At 44.8% G+C, this 24020-nt stretch overlaps 2 protein-coding genes across 4 annotated transcripts in view; both read right to left on the bottom strand.

Annotated features, from left to right (window-relative positions):
• pid1 (phosphotyrosine interaction domain containing 1) overlaps positions 1 to 8645 on the bottom strand; it is a 36545-nt gene extending 27900 nt beyond the window's left edge. For 2 of the 3 annotated variants that reach the window (XR_007031702.1, XM_035623141.2), the window contains exon 1: positions 8472 to 8645. Coding sequence is in view for 1 of the 3 variants with exons in the window: in XM_035623141.2 (XP_035479034.1) it covers positions 8472 to 8501 (30 nt within the window). In the remaining 2 variants the exon portion in view is untranslated. Of the gene's footprint in view, positions 1 to 7212; positions 7329 to 8471 lie in introns of those variants that run through there. The other variant, XM_035623142.2, reaches the window with a different exon arrangement.
• Positions 8646 to 11080: 2435 nt separating this feature from the next.
• dner (delta/notch-like EGF repeat containing) overlaps positions 11081 to 24020 on the bottom strand; it is a 38657-nt gene continuing 25717 nt past the window's right edge. Inside the window, exons 5-13 of the mRNA XM_035623824.2 lie at positions 22177 to 22325; positions 21232 to 21385; positions 20318 to 20431; positions 17060 to 17293; positions 14283 to 14405; positions 13959 to 14072; positions 13484 to 13615; positions 13087 to 13333; positions 11081 to 12351 (exon numbers count right to left, since the gene is read on the bottom strand). Coding sequence (XP_035479717.1) covers positions 12240 to 12351; positions 13087 to 13333; positions 13484 to 13615; positions 13959 to 14072; positions 14283 to 14405; positions 17060 to 17293; positions 20318 to 20431; positions 21232 to 21385; positions 22177 to 22325 — 1379 coding nt within the window. The 3' untranslated portion in view covers positions 11081 to 12239. The remainder of the gene's footprint in view (positions 12352 to 13086; positions 13334 to 13483; positions 13616 to 13958; positions 14073 to 14282; positions 14406 to 17059; positions 17294 to 20317; positions 20432 to 21231; positions 21386 to 22176; positions 22326 to 24020) is intronic.

The following is a 24020-nucleotide window of genomic DNA, read 5'->3' as shown; positions in this document are numbered from 1 at the left end:
TTTTGAAGGATTTAAGGAGATCATTCAAAACAATTACTGAGATGTAACAGCCTATTTCCAAACATCTTATTTTATCATTTAAGAAAATAAGATTTCAGTTTTTATTCTACAGCCGTAGTGCTGACTGAGATGCACTGTATGATGAGGCTGGGCTACACAGTGCATGTATACAGTACAGTACACACACATTCATCCCTTGAAGGTTAGTTTCCATTATTCATGAGAAAATATAAAGTAAACAATCAACTGCATGTACATTTAAAAGTTAGATCATTTATAATTACCAGTGATTTGAGAGAAAAAAATATCATGGTATGATGGCTTGACTTCTTACCAACACTTTGATTCTTCAGTCGCCATTCAAACAAAAAATAAATTGCTGTTGGTTGTAAAGATATCACAGTCCATGTGTTGTGTGTCCACATGCATTTTCATTCAATTTGATCTCATCATTTAAACGTTGTCGCTCCCATATTTAGACTCGCTGTAAAGCCGCATCAGAGCGTTTGGTCATTTGTAAGCCAAATATGACATTTACTGTCAAAACCCCATAGCTTTGGATATTTAGCAGCATCTAAAAGCATCAGCACTAAGTCACTGCTGCCAGTGTCCATGTGATTAATTTTTGTTTATAGTACGTTTCAATAAAAACAAAAAAATAGCCTTATCCTGCCAAAACTCCAACAGTGTGACTTTTATAACATTTCAGTTATTTATATTTTACGGCTCTCAAGGGCCGTATAACGAGTAATATATATATATATATATAACTATATCCCACAATATTTGAAATAAGCCTAGTTGATTTTTTGAGGTCACTAGTAATATTTAAAACATGGAGCAACAGACCCAATTTTACCAGTTAATTCTGAACTCCTGCCCTCATGTGTCTCTGATTACTAAGTGTCATCAAGACAAGTACACGTGCTAATATCTAAAAGAGTCTCTACGAGTACACAGTCTTGAACTGAGCATTCAAAAGCATGCAAATGCAGGAAAACACATCTCGTGAACAATCGTGTCCACGAGAAGTCGAGGAGACAGGCTTCGGAGACTCGTCTTGTGCCGTTTGCCTCCTGCAGTGATGAGATTAACAGGTCACAGATGGCAAAGTTGCACGTTTTCCCCCCTCAGGGAGCATTCTTACAGGAAAGAAGATCTCAGGTCAGTCTCGTGCACTGCCTAAAAGGGTAAAAACAGACCTCTGCAACCCCTACTGGGACACACAAAATAGGCGTTAAAGGGGTGTGATCATGACCAAACTGTACCAGACAGCTGGAAATGATGTTAAGATGCTGGGTGGAAGTAAAATGGGCAGATGTTCTGTGTCTAAAAAGCACGATAATCTGGGAAAACACAGTCCTTTCCATACACAAATGGCTACTGGTTTACCCCAGAGACAAAATGAGGTTAAGTGATGTAAAGTTTTGCCGGGAGCTCACAGACCTCAGGACCAAAAGTCTTTGTCAACAGTATTAGCCCGTCTGAGTAACATCTTCATACACCAACCCAGACACACTTGATGAAAGAGTGTGTAGAGCTCTGAACCAGATGTCGCAGGTCTGCCGGGTGCTGGAAGAGGGTAAGACAGTAGGACGGCTCTCTTTGTTGTCTAGTCCTCTGCTCTGCATCGCATCTGTCAGGTTTTTTAAAAGAGAATCACCAGCCCGGCATTTGAGTGTAGAGTCAGACATGGTCCAGGGTCACAATCACAAGGTCTGGCACTGCGATATTTGGCAATTAGGATAGAATCATAAAACTGGTAGGGAATGAGCAAATGCTGTATCAAATGCCATGGGCTTTCAATGTTGGGTTAACACCTGCAATCGCCCCTACCACCACATTACGGTTGGTCAATATGGTCAGGAGACGGAATATGAAACGGGGTATGAAATAGAGCTTTAAGAGAGGCCAGCGTGTCATGATCTGGCTCAGTGGTAAAGTGGGAGTAAACTTCTAAGGATAGAAACAAAAAACTTGAACTGCGCACTGGTCCGCCGATAGCTGACGAAACGTACAGGTGCCCTGTGGAGTTGCCTAGCAACACAAAGTTAATACTAGCAGTCAATAATTAGTCAGACGCAAGTTTAAATCACAGAGCGGTGGAGTCTTTTCACGTGAAGGGAGGAGAGGTGACCGACACGGCGGAGGATTCAGTGAAAAAAGCATCTATTTGGCAAGATTTCAGATATAAACCCAAATGCCCAAAAAGGAAACCTGGTGACGTCAATGAGGCGGTCTTCACACTGTCTGATGAAGGTGCCAACATCTGGAGGTAACACCGCTAATCTACACCCACACCGTGGGTCCGCAAGTCTTCTTCCTACCAGCCCCTCTGGTGGTGTATCCCTTTGTTCCTTAAGCTGCTTTCCGACATGCAACGAAGTCCGGACATTTTGCTGAATTTTTCCAAAAGGGGCTGTATTCAAGAACACAACTGTCCACAATTGTTGCTCCAGACATGTTCCAGAACTTTTCCTTCCAGACATTTTATGGACATTTTTCTCGGATTCATGTCTGAAAACAGCTTGAGTCTGTTATTGCCACCTGTTGTTCGGTGGCATTGTAAGAAACCATTGGCAGGAACTTGTATCATCTCATGCATGCGTGAGTGAGCGCACAAGACACTAACCAGACGGGAACCGACTCGTGTAAACATTGCCCGTTTGAGCTACGTGTGGCCAAAAATAACCCAGGGTACCTTTAAAAAATATGATTTTTTTTTCTTTGGGAACATCTCAAATCAAACAAACATCACCACATCAACCAGCATAGAAAGGGTAGAATGACTCCTTTCTTCAGTTGTGCCATTTGCCAGTGAGTAAACAGCACAGGAGCTAGAGTTACACATCAACTGAACTGTTCATGAATTCGCTGTTTGACAAAAGGGCCAGTTCAATCAAACAGAACAAGTCTTTCCAATCCAAACAATGACTTTTCTATTCTATGGCTAAGCAAACCTTGCGTCATTTTGTACTGGCGACCTGCTCAATCCTGCCCTTGTTTGTAGCTCAGACCCCCGTCGTACACACAAACACATTGTCCCTTCTGTAACCACGCGCTGAAGGATTTACGCAGTGGTCCACAGGTAGAGCAGGAGGAAGTTGACCCAGCACGTGGTGTCAATTACTTCCAAAACCAGAAGTAGGATGCACCCCTCCAGTGGGCAGGACTTGCCAGTGCCACTTCCGAAGCTGTCCCCGTACGTGTTTACAGCCACCCCCTTCTGAGCCTGGCACAGTTTACGAGAGGAAATACATCTGAATGGCCTCAACCCCCCCTGAGTGGACTGTGGGAGGTCCCTGGCCTGTTTTTCCCCAACTGTGATTGGAGCACGAGGGCGTGTAGGAGGGAGAAGGTCAGTGACCGGATGTTATGACTGGTGGGTTATTCTGTAGGACGGGGCGGGAATTTAAAGTACTCAAACCTCAAAGCCCTGGGGGGGATAGTCTCTGTGTGTCTGGCAGTCTCTTTGACGTAAACGATGAACCCACCACAACATCTTTAACTGTCTCAATATAGACACAATGCTTCCCCCCCCACACACCGTTCACTCTCTGCTGGCAAAGCCGTCGAGCGCAATGTGGGGTTTCAGTGTCTTTCCCAAGGACACTTTGGCATGCAGACTGGAGCGCCCGAGGATCAAACCATCAACCTTCTGCTTAGTGGACGAACCGCTCTACCTCTTGAGCTCCAAAAGCAGAAATGATCCATTTTTACATATGATCCATTATTCACCCATGCACAAAGTAGTATGTTTATAATATGCACCATGTCCAAGGAAAGGCGTCTAAAGCTTCTCCTGAGGAATTAAAGATCTGTATTCTGTCTGCTCATTCATCAGTAAGAGGGACCTCAGCCAACACTAACTGGTTTTCATAAGTCTTAGTCACTTCAGAACTTTTTACTCTATTTACATATATGTAATACTTTATTTCGTTGTACTGCAACGGATGTGGTTTGGGTTAAAAGCTGTCCTCGCAAATTACGCCACAACAAACTCCAACACCACCACTAACCTCTGTTACCACCTACGCAAGAATCATGTCAGACAGTGCTGAGAGAGTTGAGGGATGAGAGCTAGAAAAGTGCTCAAAACAAAACCCCAGACACAGATTGTGCAGGAGGCTCTTGACTGCGACACACACCACATGGCAAAGAGTCACGAAGATGGAAGGAGATGTAACAGCTGCTGATGCAACTTACATCAGTGAAGACGTGGATCAGTCAGTTTTTGCTTAGAGAAGTTGATTCATTTGTTATCAAAATAGTTGCAAACTATTGTTTTGTTCACTGAGGCAATTGATATACGAAAACGAGGATCATTTGAGAAGATTTGTTTGGATTGTTGTGCCTCTTTAAGGCTGGATCATGCTGCACTTGGGAAATGTGTACTTTGTTTAATATGTGCATGGATTTTGAGTTTAACATTCCGATTTGTTTCTTTTCTTATGGGATCAAATAACGTGAGACTGTACATTGCTGAGGTTTGGGAGAACGTGGTTTCGCGACATATGGTTAAACACGACACACTGTGTGGGCACGCAGAGACGTTTATGTGCATCTTTGCAGTGCCAGAATTCTTGCCTCAGGCCTAATCTAGCAAATGGAGGTCTGAACCAGACTACAAAAACCAGGACACAGCATGAAAAAGAAAAGGAAGACCACAGTGTACAATGTTCTGTCCAGAAACAAGTGCAGAGTAAAAGACAAAATACTGAATTTACACCGCTGAAACTGTCATTTTTGGCAAACTAATGACCATTATTACAAATCGGAAGGAACGAAACTCACAAGTCCAATGCATTTCTTGAAAAAAAAAACTTTTTTTAAAAGAAGAAAAAGTCCGACTTCCCCAAAAGGAGATGGTGATGTCAATTCATCAGATTCAAAGAGCTGAACCAGCGAACCAACACCCATTTGTTCACAGGAGGCAAATGTGCGCTGGCTGCAAAAGAAACAACCGAGCAGAGGAATCATGAGAATTCTGTGCCAGTCCGCCCGTGGTTTCGTTTTTGCCACCGAGGCCACAGTCTCAACAGCATAGCTGTGGCCACAGGGCGACCTCAGACAGACATAGAAACAAATAAAGGAGGGCAGAGACAGAAACAAATGAAGACGAACGTACAATGGGACGCTTTTGTCTGTGTTTGCCCTCAGTCGGTTATTTCTGCACTGTCAGGTCCACATCTTGTTCCTCTGCGCAGCAGTGTCACACACATTAAAGTATCAAAAGTGGAAACCATTGCTAAAAAAAAAGATGCTGACAGAGCTAAAAAAAAAAAAAAAAAAAAAACGCATTTTGGAGATATTAAAAAGGGAAGTAGGAGTTGTGTTAACTTGCATGTAAGTGTATATGAGAATGTGCATTTTTTTGCCCAGATCACCGCATTTCATTGCGAAATCTGTCATTGAACTAATGTGGCCTCTGCCTGCATTGGGGAGGAAGGGTCACGGAACTGGCGGAGGTATATGGTCAGCGGGAAGTGGGAGGGATGGGGAAGTAGAAACACAACGGCGGACAAAGCAGAACCGAGGAAAAGAGTGACGCCGTCGCGTAGCGTCGCGACACACACTTTGGTTCCAAAACACTTGGTGGTTTTCCGTGTAAATGCAGTTTTCCACCAATAACTGCGTAACTCCAGTGTCCATGACCTGTATATCTTCAGCCCTACTGCCTCCATTTGCACCCCCCCCCCTCCTCCTCCTCCCTGCCTGAGCGCGAGACACGAATGCAGCAAGACATTGGGTGTTGCTATGGCAACAGAGGACAGCAGCACAAGTATGGACGGATGCCATAGTGAATGAAAACAACGGCACACAACAACAGATAATAAACACTGGTATATTCTAGATCTTCTACCTGACAGATTCAGCTACAGTTACAAACAAAAAAACACCACCATTCCCAAATCCAAACAGGTGAGGGATACAAGCTGACAGAATGGTCGTCGCCATGGTTACAGAGCAGGGAATGGCCAGGTATTGCTATGACTCTATAACCACTTTTAAGGGATTGTTCAGCCATTTTTTTTATATAGTGTTATTTAATTTACTGATCCGAAAGATCCCGACAGTCCGTGTAAACCTATATTCATCGTTTCTGCAGTTTAGCCAGGGAACAGAACAGCCTGGGTTTCCCTTTGTTGACCCAAATCCTCTGACGAAGTCGTCCATCCAGTTACACGTCGCCATTCAGTGTGTCACTGTTTCCAAGTTGACAGTAGTTGATGGTAGTAGAAGTGGTGGGTGTCAAAAGTAAGATTTATTTCCCTTCACATATTTAGTATTGCACTTCCATGAACTTAGATCCTACATGCCCCAAAATGCAACTCTGTCATGACCCTCCCTGCCTGGTAGTGCCGTGGTCACATCACACAGGATAGATGGAGAGATGGGACAAATTCCCATGTTTAATGATTTGCGTCAACTGAAAATATTTCCATAAACACGGAGCTGGTCAAGAAAAGGTGACGGTTCACTGACAATAATAAAACACAACATCCATTAAAATTTGGAGATGAGTCTTGACCAAAGTAATTGCGATTTGGACGTTGATGCGAAGGCTTTTTGCAAATCAGAATCTCCTTAATGATAGGAATGCATGATAACATCATCACGGTCATTTTTTTTCAGACTTATAAAAAAGCTCCAGCTGTTTTTAAGGGCGAGTTATACTCCACACGATTACCAAACTGATCTTCATGGTGGAATGCTCCTTTAAAGAGTCCCGTTTTACACGTGCACAAGCTCCACAATGTTCACAAACGTAACAGCGCAGAAACCATACACGTTCAATATCACAGAGAGGGCACGCAGGCTCATCTGGAAGCTCTCCTCGCACGACCACCGGAAAGTGACTCGCATCGGGCAGAAGCAGGATGGTCAAGTCAACAGTTGCTACCAAAAAGTATTGGGGCAGGACAACACAGGGACAACTTTGAGTCGGGACAGGATCCCACAGATTGGACTGAACACACTTACTCCTTTAGACACCTATCGAGCACGACACTGTGTGGAAGTGTTTGGCGGAGTGCAGCAAAAACGACACCGCAGAATAATATACAGGAGAACAACTAGTGAACCGACTGACCTGGGACTCGTGAGGCTGTTCAGCACATGCAGATGGGCGGACTGAGACCTCCGTATGAACTCACAGCAATAATAACGCACACATCTATCACTGTGACAAAAAAGAAATACAACTTTTACCTCGGATCACTGCAGCCTCGCACCACGTCCACGTGGCTCTACAGTTACTCACACGCACAAGTGTGGGTAGGTGGTGACTTGTTTGACACCAGAATCTGGCAGGCTGTTCTGGACGTTGCTAGGCGACAAATGAAGCATCACTGTCAGTGGTAACCAGTTATAGGCTAAAAGATAGAGAGAGAGAGAGGGAGGGAGGGCCCGCAGTGGGGAGGTGGAGGTGGTGCATGTGTGTGTGTGTGTGTGTGTATGGGATCATTTACAGCCCCCCCCCCTCAACCCCGCACTGGAGGGGACACATACACCGGAACTCTATCGGTTTTAATAAAACATACGTCGTGATTCCATCTCTCTTCTCGACGCCCGGGCAGGAGAGAGGATTGTGCAAGTTCACTTGGCAGGCGGCGAGTCCAGAGGGCCGACATCTGGAGCGCATTACGTCTGACTGCAGGAGACGCGCAGCCGGGCTCGGTGCGGCGGCGGCGGCGACGACCTGCCCCTGGAAATCAAACTACGTGTCATAAACGACGTGTGCGTGCGCGAGTGCGCGTGTGTTTCCATTTCTTAACAGGTCACGGGGGCTGCAGGTTGGAAGGGAGGGAGGGAGGGAGGGAGGGAGGGAGACGGGGTCCAAGCATCCCGATGTGGCAACGCGAAGGGAAACTCAAGGCCTCCAGCTGCAGTCGGGTCGGTGTGTCGGATGGAGCAGGAGGCCTTGGAGCCAAAGGAACCGTTTCACACACACGCGCGCGCGCGCACGCACGCACGCACACGCCCCATTGACATTTTTTTTCTCCAGCGATGGATAACAACAGGGATTACGCGGCGAATTGTGGCGTGGCACCGCTCCGGGCTCGTGTAACGTGGAGAGACCTGCGCGTCCACACGGACCGTGTGCAGAGACACGGAGAGAGAGAGAGAGAGAGAGAGAGAGAGAGAGAGAGAGAGAGACAGAGAGATGACCCAGGACTGTGTGTGGGGGAGAGAAAGGACGAGTGCAGACCGAGGCGAGAGCCGCCGCCAAGTGAAAAACTGTGTGTGTGTGTGTGTGTGTGTGTGTGTGTGTGTGTGTGCAACACAAAACATCTGTGGCTGCTCACACACACACACACACACACACACGGGCCGTGGTGGAGTGTCTCCGGGCTGGAGCCACGCACACGCACAGCGCGGCGGCAGCAGCCGTTCACTCACCGCTGCCCTGTCGACAATACGCGTTCCACGCGCACACTCACGCGCACGCACACGCGGGCTTCTCTTACCTGCAATCGCTCCGACGCGGGTTGCCACATGTTAGCAGAATCGCGGGTTTCTCCGTCGTCACTGCAGCGTGTTCTCTGCGCGTCGTCCGGCTCACATCTGCTCGCTCTCACGGCTCCACTCTGTGTCCTGCTCCTCCTTCGGTCCGCGCGGCTCCGTAACGAAGGATTGTGTTCGCTCCGCCTCGGCTGCGGTCGTGCGGCCGACCGGGAGGTGGCGCTGCCCCCGCTGCCCTGTCCCTGCGTCTGGCGGGGCTCCGTGTGCTGCGTTCAGGGGCTGTCGGACATCGAGCTTGCCAAGGAGACAAGTCGGATCCCTCGTTTCCATCTGCAACCATAAGCATAACTTTTCCATGTTGGTGTGAATTCTTTTGAAGTTGTTTTACGTCAGAAGCTTTGGGCGTAATTCACCATGTTACTAGCAGATTATTACATTTCAAATTTTCAACCTCAATGTTGTAATTTTCTTGAATTAATATAATAATTATTATTAATAATAAAAATAATAGTTTTTACAAAATAAAAAACTATCGACAAACGACTAGGATATGAGAAAAAAAATTAAATTGTGAATTGACGGGAATAAAGGCGTAATTTTTGGATGAAAAAAATCAATGTTACAAGAATAAGTTCTTAATTTTTTGAGAGTATAATCATCATTTTAGGAGAAGAAATATAATATTACAAGAATAAAGTTGTAATTTTGGATAATATAGTCATAATTTTTGGAGAATATAGTCATAATATCAGGGGAATAAAGTCAATATATTACAAGAATAAATTTGTAATTTTAGGAGAATAAAGTCATAATATTCCAAAAATACGTCGTAATTTTAGACTTCATGCCATCTGAAGAGAGGGCTATCAGAAGATCCACAGGGATGTTTGGATCAGGAGCAACTGGACCTGGTTGTAGTTTCTTGAATGAGGTGATAACTCATGAGGGAGGTGGAGCATGTTGCTGACACCTATCTAACGTTTTGAGTAACCCAGCTAACAAACAAACAAACAAACTAACTAACAAATACATAAACCGAATCAATCACATAACCTCCCTGGAGGTAATGAAGGAATTTCCTGATGGGCACCAAAAGGCAATCATAATATTATTTAGGACCATTTAAAAAGGGTCTTTAATCCCTCAGAAGATTAGTCATACAGACCAGTGTTGCCAAGCACAAAAAGCAGTTAAAATGGAAATGATCTTATAAAAACCCAACATTAATGACATAGCAGGCATGACTGGAGTCAATAAAAAAACGTGGTTATAGTTTAAATGTTCCGCTCTAATAATTCCCAAGTTTCTCAAAGGCGGCTTGAGACAAAGTGGATGGAGACTTGCCACAGTCGTGCCCACAAGCTCCTCGGAAAACAAGTTGAAACAAAGCATTCTGTTCCCAAGGTCGTTTTGAACTGTTGAACTGTTCTTCTCAAAAGAAGGGGGAGCTCTGGGAATCAAATCAAGTATCATCCATTCATTTGTGTAAAATGTTTATAATTATTTTGACCGTTGCCAACATTTTGCAGCTATTTCAACTGTTATTCTGTTATTTTTTTATGCAGTCAGAAAAATCACCACACAACTGCTGAGATTGTCAGTGTGTCGCTAGGACAACGCCGTTGTGGGAACTATGTGAAGACAAACAGCAAAAATAAGCCTGACCCCCCCCCCCCCCAGGACACGCAAGGCCAAGCAAAAAGGCCTCCAGGACAGACAGTAAGCAAAGGTCATATCCATCAGTACCTGCAAATGTGTGTGCGTGTGCGTAACCACACATGCAGTCATGTTGAGCGACGTGACCCTGCAAACACTGTGTGTGTTTACTGATGTTTGCCTGGGGAACATCTGGATAAAGCCTGAGGTCACTGAGGGTGTTCACATTACCAACATTCCTTCGACGGATTTCCCACGGCTGATAGTTCAGTCTGGTGGGTACGACCTTGGCACTTTGCAGAACAGACTTCTGTAGAGAATTGACTTTTCCATTTGTTAATTTTTTTACACAATATCCATTTTTGAAAAATAGTTCAATAATTTCTACCCAAATAGAGACCTAAGTTTTTCAAATATTGTCTTTATTTGCTTAAATTCCTTAGTGTTATTGTTTTAACAAGTAGGATTTTGGCTGGGTATTCAACCTTATTTCTTGTTTCCTTAGTAACGTCAAGTTGGGATCAAATGTTTGGTTGGATTTCAACTTATTCTTTTAAATTTGGACACTGGATTTAAATCTAAATTGAGGCGCTTTATTTGGAAAACGTCTTCCAAAGTTTTGCAGTGTTTGGACAATATTCGATATTTGTCTGGATACTTATTTGGAACATTGTCATATTTCTGAAAGTAAAAAGTATTGTTTTGCTATTAGTACTGACATCCATTCATCATATCGGCACCCTTCCCCTAAATATGATGCACGCAGCAAACACTGAAACGTGAGAAGAAAAATACCCAAAGTCCCTGGAGCATTGGATCGTCTGTTGCTCCCGACTGTGGCCCAGGTCGAGGAGGTTTTGTTTTATAGCAGCGGCCTGTTGATTGATTTGCGATATGTCTCCGTAAAACTTCTCACACTGTCACCGTTTTTAGCCAGGATTCACACGAGACACCGGGATTGGGTTCAACTTGAATCTTTATTGTTTACATCATTCAACATAGATTATAGGTAATCGTGTGGTAGCTGTGTTTAAAATGAGAGAGAAAAAAATAATAATATCAGCGGAGTAGCTGAGCTTATTTGTAAAACATTGCTTGACCTTGAGGGGAACAACACAGCTGCACTGACAGAGTTTTCCATTGGCAGGACACAGAAGAAGCACATATATTCTGGAGTAGAGCTTACCCCCCCTTTTCTCCTCCTCCTCTTCCTCCTCGTCCTCGCTCTTCTCCAGCAAAGAAACTCTGATCCAGAAACTATTCAACACTGTCAATACTGGAGGTGATTTTTTTACACTGGGATAAATAGGTAGACTGAGTAAAACCAACTATGTTTCTGTGCAATGCGAAAATATTCCCACCTATTATCCTAGATATCACTGAAATACATAGTGGGATGATACGGTCACGCTGGTCCTGTAAAGCCACTTTCTTTACTATTCGTACAACTTGCGTGTAAAGAAGAGGATAATATGTATTTTAAAAAGAAAACTCTTGTGACTAGTATTTTATACATGTATTTGATCTACCGACCACAAACCACCTAAAGAAAATATTTGGCACAATATATCGACGGAGAGAAAATACAGAGCGATGAAGAAAATGAAGAAATAACAACCAACAATCAAGTACAAAAGATTTTAAAATAATGCAGAGAGAACATCAAATCTAACCATGCACGAAGTAAGGCAACCTACTGCAGAAGTTGTTCTTGAGATACAGTGAACGCACCACGAGGAGTGCACCTATTTCTATGACACCTGTCGTCAGAGCTGTCGCAGTTTACACTAAGAAGATGTGGGCTCCTGTGTGTTTCCAGCCTCACCTACAGACAGAGGTGATTTATAACTTAAGTAATGTAAAGGATGCTCATAATTATGCTACAATAAAGCCTTAATCGTGGACTTTGACAGGAAAATAGACATATCAAATTCCAGATTTGTTTCTTTTTAATCTACAGAGTATGTTTTGTATTTTTTTTTTTTTGACATTCAGTTTTGTTTTTTGTGTTTGTTTTTTTTTCTTAGGAAATAGTTGAAGATTTATACTGATTTTCTCTATTGCGTGTGTTTGCACATGTGCAAGGTGTACGTGTGGAGCTTGTGGTGGTTGTGTTTTTACAAATCCTTCGTCTTGATGAGGGTAACCAGAGGCTTGTCGTCGGGACTGTAGTCCTCGTAGGCGATGGGAGTGGCGTCGTACATGGCGGGCCTGGGCTTCTTGCCAAATCTAATAAGACAGCATAAACACCAACTGTGCATCACATACAATCTTGCAATATGTCCTGTCATTTGTTGGCTCTGGTAATTCAGTGTTGAACTTTTATTTGGGCTCAAAAAAACAAAGAATATACTAAAGATAACAAGGGATGCAGCAGAGGCCAAGATATCACTGCGCTTAGCTTAAAACCCACTGGATCCTTCACTTCCCATAATGCACCTCAACTGCATCTTATTGTTTGACTCCCCTCCTTGTCACACGGTCCTAAAGCTAAAGATCAAGCTGGTGCAGTGCTGACGTCAGACTGTTCTGTCGACCAGTGAACTGACCTTTCTGTGAGTGAATGTTCAGCAATCGTGAAATAGCATCATTGAAAACATACAAAAATCTCTAGGCCCAATGTGTAAGATTCATGTATTTTAAAATATATTTAGGAAAATTCAATCCATTTGGACTACACAGATTTAAAAAAAGCAAACCAATAACCTTAATGTGATTTCACACAAATGAACAAATTATTCATATTGAAACAGTTTTTTAGTTTGTTTATGTTAAATCTGTGGAATTCAAATGATGGAAATTTGCAAAAGTACCAACTTCACATGTTGTTAAAGTGCAAATTTATCTTATGAGTCGCAGATGAAATCAAACAGTAGAATCTTAAGTGTGTCTCTGCCTAAGTAATGTACTCTATTCCTCAACATTTTAGTCAAATGGTGTTCGTGTTCAAGTCGCGTCACTGACCTGGCGTGGCGGATGGAGGCGATGGCGTTGCTGAACTCGCTGTCAATGCTGCGGCAGTTGTAGAACTCCTGGTAGGCGTGGCGTGACGAGCCCTGGTACTCGATGCGGCTGATGCGGCAGATGCCCACGATGAGGATGATGAGCATGAGGACGAAGGCCACGCACAGTGCCCCGATGATGATGTAGAGCGAGTGGCGTGGCATGTTGGTCAGAGTTTCCTCGGTGTGCGCCGGCTTCCACTGCAGGTCTGAGACACACACACACACACACACACACACACACACACACACACACACACACACACACACACACAGAGAGAGAGAGTTTTCCACATCTCTTCTAAATGTCTCGAGTTTAATTATTTGCTGAGCAGATCTTTCCTGACAGGCCGACTTACGGATCTCACAGCAGGGCCCCACCCATCCAGGTTGACAGTGACAGGTGAAGCCATTCGATTGGTCAACGCAGGTGCCTCCATGGTGACAGGGGTTGCTCTCGCACTCGTTGATGTCGACCTCGCACTTCTCCCCTAAGGGAACAGGTGAGGATGCGTTCAAGTACAACTACAGCAACAGAGCCGAGAGTCTGGTGGGCGACAGTGCTCCGAATCCCGACGTAGGTGTTTTCAAACCCAGCGATTCTCAGGGGGTTTACAAGGAAAATGCAGAATTGTAATGCGTCACTTTAATTTTATGAGGTGATGACCTTTCCATCTTTTTCTATACTTTGAATCCTTTAGGGAAATCAGTCTTGTTTTAAGGCAGTTTACTAGATGCGCTGTTTTCCATGTGGTGACATTTTCCCCCATCATGAACAATGAAATTCAATAATAGTCTCTTGGTTGTCGGGCGCATTTCCATGGCAGTGCTCACCCAGGTATCCGGGAGGGCAGGCGCAGGAAGCGTTGAGTCCTGCGCTCTCACATCGGCCTCCATTCTGACAACGCACCTTCAGACATGGATCCTTGTAGATTTCACAGTGTCTGCCTGCACACACACACACACACACACACACACACACACACACACACACACACACACACACACACACACACACACACACACACACACACACACACACACACGTACGGAGCGAATGTTTACCGTGTTTACTGTATCATGTAGCAAAGCTTATATTACATACATGTGCCCAAAACTAAAACTAAATCACACCCTCCCTCCCAGACACACACCTACCTTCAAACTGTGGTGTGCAGACACACTCGTAGGCGTTGATAAGATCCCTGCAGGTGGCGTAGTTCTGACAGGGGGCGGACAGACACTCGTTGTACTCCTCCTCACAGTACAAGCCGTGGTAGCCTTAATTCAGACACACAGGACAGAACATATTAACGTGAAGTGTCTTCATAGAATAAGGACATGATTCTGCTGCTCTCCTCTCATTCACAGTTCACACCACCACATCATATAACCATGACATCCATCTGTCGGGCACTAAGGAACAGAGAGTGTGTCAAGGGGATCACCATCCGCTCATGTGTTACATCCACCTAAAATATTATTTATTTCCTGTACGCCTTGCATTTAAAAAATAAATTATTTGATGGCCTGTATAGCACATAAAAATGTGATATTGTCCACTGGATAAATAATGCACAAAACAACAATGAGCCTCTAGGGTCCGGCAACACTTCTTTGGAGATACAGACACAACACGCCACCAACAACCATCACTCAAAGACTCATATCTTATATTTGTTGTCCAATAAGTGTATATGAATATAGTGCCAGCTCAGTATCTTGCAGCTGAGCTTCGAAGGGAGTGGGCAACGGGTCAAATGACATGCAGTGCACTGTGTTTTCCATAGGATGGCAGCTGTGTACTGAGGCAGAATAAACCTGCGACATCTGAAAACATGCACGCGTGACAATCATCCCTCTTCTGTTCCGTAAAAAGGGATCTGGCCACATTTGTTTTACTTGCACTGCTACAGTCTGTAGGAAGTTATACAGCTTCAGGAACACGCGTGAGGCCTGTGAGACAATAAAACTATCTTTTGCTGTGTATTTAAATCAGCAGTAATAACTAGAGGTTGTATGTGCACTGACTCAACATTCACCTGCTGACACTCTGAACCACTACGCCGCATCTAAAATGTTCCACCATCTACAACTGAGGAAAATCAGCAGGGGACCAGTGTCCCCCGAGAGCTCCCATGACTGGTTTGACAATCTGTTTTCATTAGCTCCCACTTTACCTGGCTGAATTCCTCGGCAGGGGCCCAGTGCTGAGTTTCAACCGACCCTCCCCGGGCCACTGCTAATGTGTGTTTGCGGAAGGAGGAGAGAGGGGGGAATTCATGAGGAGCCTGGTTGGAGCCTCTCGGGTCCTCACTGTCTGAAATGCCAGTGAATTGTCAAGTGCCTTTTCCAAGACTCTGCGTTCCGTGGGCTCGCAGCCTCTCGTGTGTGAGCCGGATTACAGGACGGTTGGAGGACAGATCCTTCAACATATCAGCTGCCCAGCAGCTTTCTCTCAGACGACCAGCGGGCATTCACACAAACCGCACAAACACGTCATCCACACACTTACACGAGGCAGACAGAGCACAAAAAACTGCCATAGTCATGTGCTCAAAGACAGTTAACACACACACACACACACACACACACACACACACACACACACACACACACACACACACACACACACACACACACACACACACACACACACACCTCAGACACCAACTGGCATTCTGATGAGGTGGAGAAAAGGTAAATTCTAGTCAAAAATGCTGTGTGTGTGTGTGTGTGTGTGTGTGTGTGTGTGTCTGCAATGTCTGGGATGCTAATTACAAATAACCAATTCCACCAATCCCATTAGACAGGACTGTCTGAGCAGAGACATTGGATTGGATGGCAGCATCTGTCCAACAAGCAGTCATAAACACACACACATGCACAAGCACAACCAGGCAGAAGAATATGAGAGGGAAATGAGGTGAGGCAAACGGCAGAAAGATAAAGACAAGATAGGACAAAAGGACAAGCAGAAGAAAAAAAATGAAAGTAATGGGAAATTTAAAAAAAAAGAAAAACTTGAAAATGTAATATATCTGAATAATTGGAAATCAGTGGATGCCTGCTTTGCGCCAAGCATCTGAATAAACACAAACAACATATAGTATGGACTCAAGCATCAACATGTGTTCTTCTTTAATTTAGCAAAATACAAATACTACCAAAATACATCAATATCATCCCAGTCAGAGCCACATGGTGAAAGGCAGAGGCGGCTGACGCAGGAGAATTACTGCAAACATCACATAAGTGATGAGGACGGTGACCAGCGTTTGCATTTGACTGACAGATGAGAGAGAGAGCGGGAGCGGGGGGCCGACAGTCAAATTATGTATTTGATCTACAGGGAAAGTCATCCATCAACCGTCCCGGCAGCATGGTAATGCGAGACAATGGATAATGATAAGTCATCATTCCGCTCAATTGATTTCATCACCGGGGAATCGGAACCAGCGCCACGATCATCCTGTCTAAAGATAACCCATCATTCCGCAGACCAAATCTCCTGCTGATCCAGTGGTGCCACTGAACTCCGATTCATGGCGGTGATGGAGACAATGTGAACATGCAGCAGCTTCCTAAAAGACATGGATGGATTTCTGAATGGCAGAGCACAGAGCCCAAGGGCCTGGGGGGTTCAGCAGGTCCTAAAGCCACAGCTTCAGTCTGAAGGAAGTGCCTGTTAAAAGTATTTGTTCCAAAGTCTAAGGTAGGAATGTCCTGATCGTGTTCATTTGAAACAGAGATGAATCATGCTGTAATGAAAGTGTTTAGCCGTTCCTCAAGCTTTCAGCAGCAGGCATGTGAAGCCTTCGTTTTTTCGAGTTTTTATCCCACCTCTATCTGACTTTGGCTAAATTTGCTCACGGTGCCTCGACATCAGAAGTCGGCGGCGCCGACAGTCGCTGACGTCTGCCACTGCAGCTCACCTGGGACACACAGACACCTGTAGCTGTTGCCTACGCTGCGGCAGACGCCGTGGGCGCAGGGGTTCAGGGCACAGAAGTCCACCAGCTGGGCACAGGTAGGGCCGGTGAAGCCCGCCGTGCAGCTGCAGCCGAACCCCAGGGGGCCGGGGCCCTGGGCGTAGCATGTGCCGTTGTTGTGACAGGGGCCAGAGGCGCACGGGTCCACCTTCTGCTCACATGTAGCACCCTGGTAGCCTGCAAAGGGGTGAGGAAGTGGGGAAGGTGGGACATGGCAGAACAGAGAGGGGAAAGAGAAATATGAGAACCCAACGCAAAAAATATTTGGCATACGTCGGGAAAAATGTTAGAGACAAAGACAAACGGAGCGAAAGCATCTTGGCAGAGTATGAATTCCTCTTTTTTCACAGGAACTGGGTCGCACCAGTGTCTCTGGTGGAGGATGGATGTGCTCTCTGTCGTTGCCTTCTGCGGGACGATGCCCGTGCACTTCATTTCCCTTTGTGGGTGTTTCTGTGTGCCGAAGCCACTGATTTCTTCTTCACCTCCTCTCATTATCTCGTGAGCCTCTGCTACTTTCACCCATCGCCTCTAAAAATAACCTCTTTTCTTCACCCCGTTCCCATCTTCACCTCCCCTGAGAGCTGCCATTGTGTTGCAGCGCGGAGAGAGACTCGGCTGTGTACGTGTGCATATACCTCGCTGTGATATAAGTGTGTGTGTGTGTGTGTGTGTATGTGTGACTCCTCTGAAATACTGTAACAGTATAGAGCAGTAAATCCCAGTGCTGACTGCACCTGAGTGCAGACACTCCATTGAGCTAATGAAGAGATCCCCTCTCAAGCGCCCATTGATCTGCAAGACTCCATTTCACCGCGTGGAGGAGGACATTTATCATTCAGCAGCTCAGAGACAGGAGCATTATGCAGCAGTCAGGGGGAAGAAAAAAAAACTCAACCAAAGCTCTCTTCCCTCCTTCTCTATCCGCTGCCTCGTTCTGCTGCATAAGTCCTTCCTTCGCTCTTCTGCCTCCTTTCAAGCTCCCTCATCTCTTCTTCCCCTTCCTTTCACACGCGTGCGCACAACACAGACGCTTTAGCCCACGCACGCACGCACGCACGCACGCACGCACGCTCTTGCATGAATCTAATTTGATGATTTGAATTTGTTCATGGTTCAATCCCCTGCTTTCCTCTGTATTTAGCTCATTTTCTTGGGACAAGCACATTGATAACTTCATCCTAATTTCTCCACAGTATGAATCTTTCTCTATTTTCAAATTTGATATTATATTATATATTCAAACCTGCCAACAATAAAAAGAGTTTAAATGTAGCTGGTCCTGCTCTCTGTCCTTCGCCCTGTTTCTTCTGACTGGATTCAGTCCAAGTACCGACACGCACACTTACTACTCTGTGTGCGTACGTTCGATCCGTGCGTGCGCGCGCGATCAACTTTGGGATATTTAGGTTTTATTCTGAAGGGGAAAGTTTATTCATAGAGTTGCATCACCTGCTGGCTGAAAAGGTCAATGATCAAACCTTTCATGGCTTCAGTACCAAATGATTAATAATAGTTTGCTTGTTTGCTCACTAGTGTTTTATTGGTGAGCACTTGGGCAAAGATTGTAGTACGTGTACACAGTTGCAACTTAGATTCAAGTCTCAGCTACTTTCATGATCATGAGTTAAAATCAGTAATTAAGTCATAAAAAGTTGTCCCCAAACACCATTAGTCTTGTTTTGTTGTTACTTATAGGTCACGTTCTCTCTGTAAATCTGTTGTTTCTTTGAGGAAATAACAGGGAAACAAAAAAAGGAATGAAAATATATTTTTTCTAAGGTTAGGTTGAGGAGGATACTCCATTGATGCGTTGTGTGCTGCTCCTCCTGTAGGAGTGTATGAGCGTCGTTCAGCATTCTGATTCGGTTATTGATCGATCACTTGTTAAACAGCGTGTCCTATGCTGAGACATGCTTTTCTATGGATTTCCCATTTTTAGTTTGGCTTGTCGGAGGTCTGGTCAATTACTGATTTTCACGGCAGAGTATTTCTGCATTTATTTCTAAACAAATAGCTGCTGCATTTGAAATGCATAACTTTTTTTTAGCACCAACTTTATCTACTGACGACAGGTTTTTTTTACAAAGTATGTATAGAAAAATGTGGATTATTTCCTCATGTGCTGTTATATTGAATAATTAAGCTTTTTCTTTCATTCAAACCATGGCTCGGACTATTGTTGAATGGTTAATGCGATGTTGTGGCCCTTTAACAATGGAATCGTGCCATTCAAGTTTGCCAGTGTTTGGGATTGATTAACTCTGCTGCTGCCTGTAAATAAACACACAAAGTAGTAATTTCTCCAAAAGTCAAAGTTCCCGCAGACACAGAATGAGCTAATAAGACCGTGACATATTAAAAAGCACCCACTAAACCAAATCTCCTCTCACTAATGAAGCGGCGCTGGCGCTCTCGCTGCCGCTTGTCAGAGCTGTTTCTCTAATTGTATGAAAATTATAACAAAAGGCGGCTTGTGAATTATTTTATGCTTTGGGGACCATTGCGGCCGTAGTATATGAGTGGGGAGCTGAACCTGGAATGATGAAAGAACCAGCCTACCAGGTTTTACATCCATCTGCTGATTCTTTACCTGTGTGACGAGGTCCACGGTTACCTTCTCTTTCCCCTTTCCCACAGTCTGTGCACATCGGCACATTGTCTGCGTTGGTCGCAAAACTTCAAGAAATTTGCTTTTACTGCAGAAGTTTTGCGATCACAAGATTCCCCCCAGAGGGGCTGATGCAGGTCAGCGAGGCTATGGAGACTAATTAGAATAGAGGAGGAAGGTTTAAATTAAGCATCTCGGTGGCACAGATACTGTTTTAACAACCAGCAGAAAACACACAGTGCATAATAACTGTGATGAGACAGTTGGAAAATACACTACACCCCATTGCGGGATGCACACTTATTTATTTTTAAGTGTAACCCAGGTGGACCCAGGTGGAATCTGATTTAATTCATTTCCTTGTAAAATGTGGAATATAAATTGACTTTACTGACATACTTTAAAACAAATTGTGGGAAAAAATCCTGACATCGTATTATCGTGCAGTCATTTCTGCTCTAGGTTCACAAACCATGTATTTCTGGCAGCTCCACTAATTCACAGCAAACACAACAGCCAACAAACACACACACACACAAGCAGAGAGAGATTGGTCCCAGCTTGATGCGACGGGGTGATGAGGCTCCTACCTTCGGGACAGTAGCACCTGGGCCCCGCCAGGCTGCTGAAACAAGTGGCTCCGTTCTTGCAGGGATGAGAGAGGCAGTGGTCAACCAGCAGCTGGCAGCGCTCCCCTTCATAACCTGAGGAACAACACATTCAAATCTCGGGCTACTCGACCTGTTTGAGTCAAATGTGGAGACTGGCACTGAGCGATCTTTAAGTTAGTTTATTACCGCCTGCTCTCAAACAGATGATACAGATGTTATCGGACACGGCAGGTTTGAAAATGATTTTAAACTTGCGAGCAACACCCACATTTGTCGCTACCCGTTTAGAAGTTGGAATTGTGTTGGTTTTTAACATGTGTTTGATTATGAAACATTTGATTCATTACACGATTTTCTTTCTTCTGTATTGTCTATCAAATACAAATTTTGCAGACCCCAGGAAGAGCAGCAGCAACCATGGCAGGAGCCAACCGGGGTTCCTTGTAAAGAAATACAGAGGTATAGTCCTCGAAATGCACTTATTTTAGCAACCAAGTGAAACTAGATAGATAGATAGATAGATAGATAGATAGATAGATAGATAGACAGATAGATATTTATCTCAATATGACATACGTGATAACTCTTGTCTCTTTACACGTTTTTATCATTTCTAGTTAGCCACTCACACGGGGCTTGTTAGCGCAGTTCCCCAAAGGGAAGTGATGGGCGATCAGTGGCCCCCTCTGACATTTACCTTCCTACCAGAGGCCCCTCACCTCGAATCCCCCCCCCCCCCCAAAAAAAAAATTCTGACAAGATCAAAGGTTTCATACACACTCTTTTGTTCTAATTTACACAAAAACAGTCCTGAGATAAACACATCTCAGGGCCTGAAAAAAACTGACGTGATGTACTCACACACACACACACACACACACACACACACACACCTGGAGGGCAGCTGCATGTGAAGTTGCGTCCTTCACCCCCCTGTCTGACGTCAGCGCAGGTGCCATTGTTGCGACAAGGCCGGTGGTGGCAGGCGTCGAATTCCTCACAGAAGATTCCGGCGTAGCCGTCCCCACACTCGCAGAAGAAGGTGCTCTGCACACACACACACACACACGCACACACACACACACACGCACACAAAGTCCACATGTCAAATCGGCGAGTCTCGTCAAATAGTTCAATAGCATGACGCCATAACAGGCAGCAGCGACGACGTGAGGGGAATGATAACGAGAAGATGAAAGAGAGGAACCATGAAAATGAATTGTTAAATCACTACTGCTGCACGTCTTTCAGTTGGATGTATGTAAGGATGTGAGGGGGACTGAGGGGTCATCTTGTTCTCAAGCAAACTCATCAACAGAATTTGAGCAAAAGTCCCCACAGTTGTTTTGCACGGCTGTAATGTTCTGTCTTTCTTTAGTTTTTCTGCTTGGCACCTGCTCTCTGCTATTAAGTGAAACGCAGGGAGAGTTTGTTTTTTGTTCCGCCACAGTTGTGAATAATGATCAAAAGGCTTTTGCACGTAATGATGCAGCTGCGGCGATAATGTTGGGTTTCGAATAAATTGGAAACTTTGTTTTGCTTGTTTTGCACTTGCACTATTGCTATAAAGTGTGAAGTGTGCGGTTGCTGAAAGCATGAATATACAAACGGCAAGAAGAAACATGAATATGCTGGGGTTTTTTTTATCACTGCAGATGTCCAGATGCTTCTTGCCTCGCAGACAAATACGGATTTAATGATTTCCTATTCAAGTATCTAATAATGCTGCAGGGTTTTTCCCTCGTTGTCTCTCAGCTTCATTCAAATTTATACTTAAATATTTTCTCGATAAGCAGAAGCCTCCCCGAGGATCTCATTTCCTGGTTTTTTTTTCTCACCTCAGAGGGCTGGGTGATACATTTGCCTTTCCCCGAGCACTGGGGGTCACTGAAGCTGCTGCCGGGCTCCACGCAGCTGCTGGCCTTCACCGACAGGTTGAGACGCAGGGTGACCTCCGGGGCGGTGGGGGCGCCCACATGCATCACACCTACCACAGGAGAGTTGAAGGCCTTGTAAACTATTCATGTGCAGTTATACATTGGTTGATGAAAGGGACCGCGTGTACGATTGCTCACGTCTAATGCAAGAGAAGACGATTTGAGACAGACAGTACAGTTCGAGTGCCGTAGATTCTCCTGAAAAGTAAACCTGGCTGCAAAAGAATTTGAAGATAAAAGTGTAGACAAAGGAACTGAAGCACGCAGCTCTTAAAATAGATTGTGTTTCTCTCAAGTCTCGTCTATCTCTGGGTCTTTAAGTCCAGAGTATCTTCTTACATCTTCAATCAAAGCTGACAGCCACAAAGGCGCAAGGATAAAAATATCCTCGGTCCTAGTGAATATTTACTAGGAGCCCCCGAGGCCAATGAGCTGCGAGGCCGCCGATGACGAGACGTTGATGATGTCGGCTCCCCCGGCCAATCAGAGGGCAGCTCCGACCAAAGCGATCGTCAGACCAATGACATGGTATTTGCACCTGCAGAGTCACGGCGCCTTCAGATCGTGGGAGCACATTGCAGACGTTCAGACACGGTGACGTGTGCAGGGAGGAAGTGCAATGTCACCGCGCGGCTCCTCCCACTCCACCGATGCTCTGCACAGACTCGTCACAGCTCGCACGCGGGTTTGTTTTTTTTTTTTAACGCAAGGTCACACACCCTCAGGAGTCTTCAGGGTGTACACGCATTACACTTGAAATTGGGTTGACACCCGAGTTTGCACTTTTGAATAATTTCTCATGCATTATCGAGCCTGACTGCAGCAGAAGAAAGAACAGACACAAACTGTGTCTCCGGCGGTTTGACCTTCATTCCTCCCTCCTTCTGCATCTTCTGTCCCTCTGTCCTTTTCTCTAATCCCCTCCCATCTTGCCATCGTTTCTTTCCTGTCTTTTTCTCTCCTTGTGTGACTATTCCTCTCCCCCCTCCCACCCTCCATTATCCTCTCTCCCCTCTGATTTAACTCCCCAATGTCATTCTCCCCTATCTCCCTCCCTCCCTCCCTCCCTCTGGTGAAGCGGAAGCAGTGTTGCCACAGACATGTCAAGGTCAACAGACAGGCAGTGAAACAGCATCAGGTATGTAGAGCACACACAGAGGTCAGCCAGCCCTTCAGTCAGAGAGTGAGACTACAATAATGGTTGTTTGCCACAATTGTTTGAGTACTCTTTTCATAAAATCTGTGTGTGAAGCTCAGTATTATTTTATTGCATGAATACATGTGTTTTTTTACAATGTGTACAAAGTACAATATTCTGACTCTGAAATGCAAATATTTCGTGAAAATCCCCGCCGACATGTCAGGAATAAAGGCCAGTTAATACAATTTATTTTAATTCATTCACCCTCAGATGTTTTTTGGCACGGTTGTAAAAGAGCTATTTTGTCGAGGAGATTTCTGAATATTTCCTATTCATCCTCTCTTCGGTCGTTGGATGAGTATCGTACAATTACAAGATAAAACCAGAGACAGTGAAAGTAGAAAATCAAAATGACCCATTTTCTCTGTAAATTGTGTCTGGGTTAAATGGGAATAATGACTGTACCCAAGAAAATTCATATTGATCCAGTAAAGCTCCTAGAAAGTGACACTGCCATGTCTTCTTTGTTTATAAAGCAGGTCTGGTTTCTATATAAATAATGTGAAATTATCAAAAAAACTCTCTGTTGTGCCTTAAAATGAGC

The sequence above is a fragment of the Scophthalmus maximus genome, chromosome 11 (genome assembly GCF_022379125.1).
Source record: "Scophthalmus maximus strain ysfricsl-2021 chromosome 11, ASM2237912v1, whole genome shotgun sequence".
Taxonomy (NCBI): Eukaryota; Metazoa; Chordata; class Actinopteri; order Pleuronectiformes; family Scophthalmidae; genus Scophthalmus; species Scophthalmus maximus.
The sequence above is the reverse complement of the archived record's forward strand: the minus strand, read 5'-3'. Positions and strand labels throughout refer to the sequence as shown.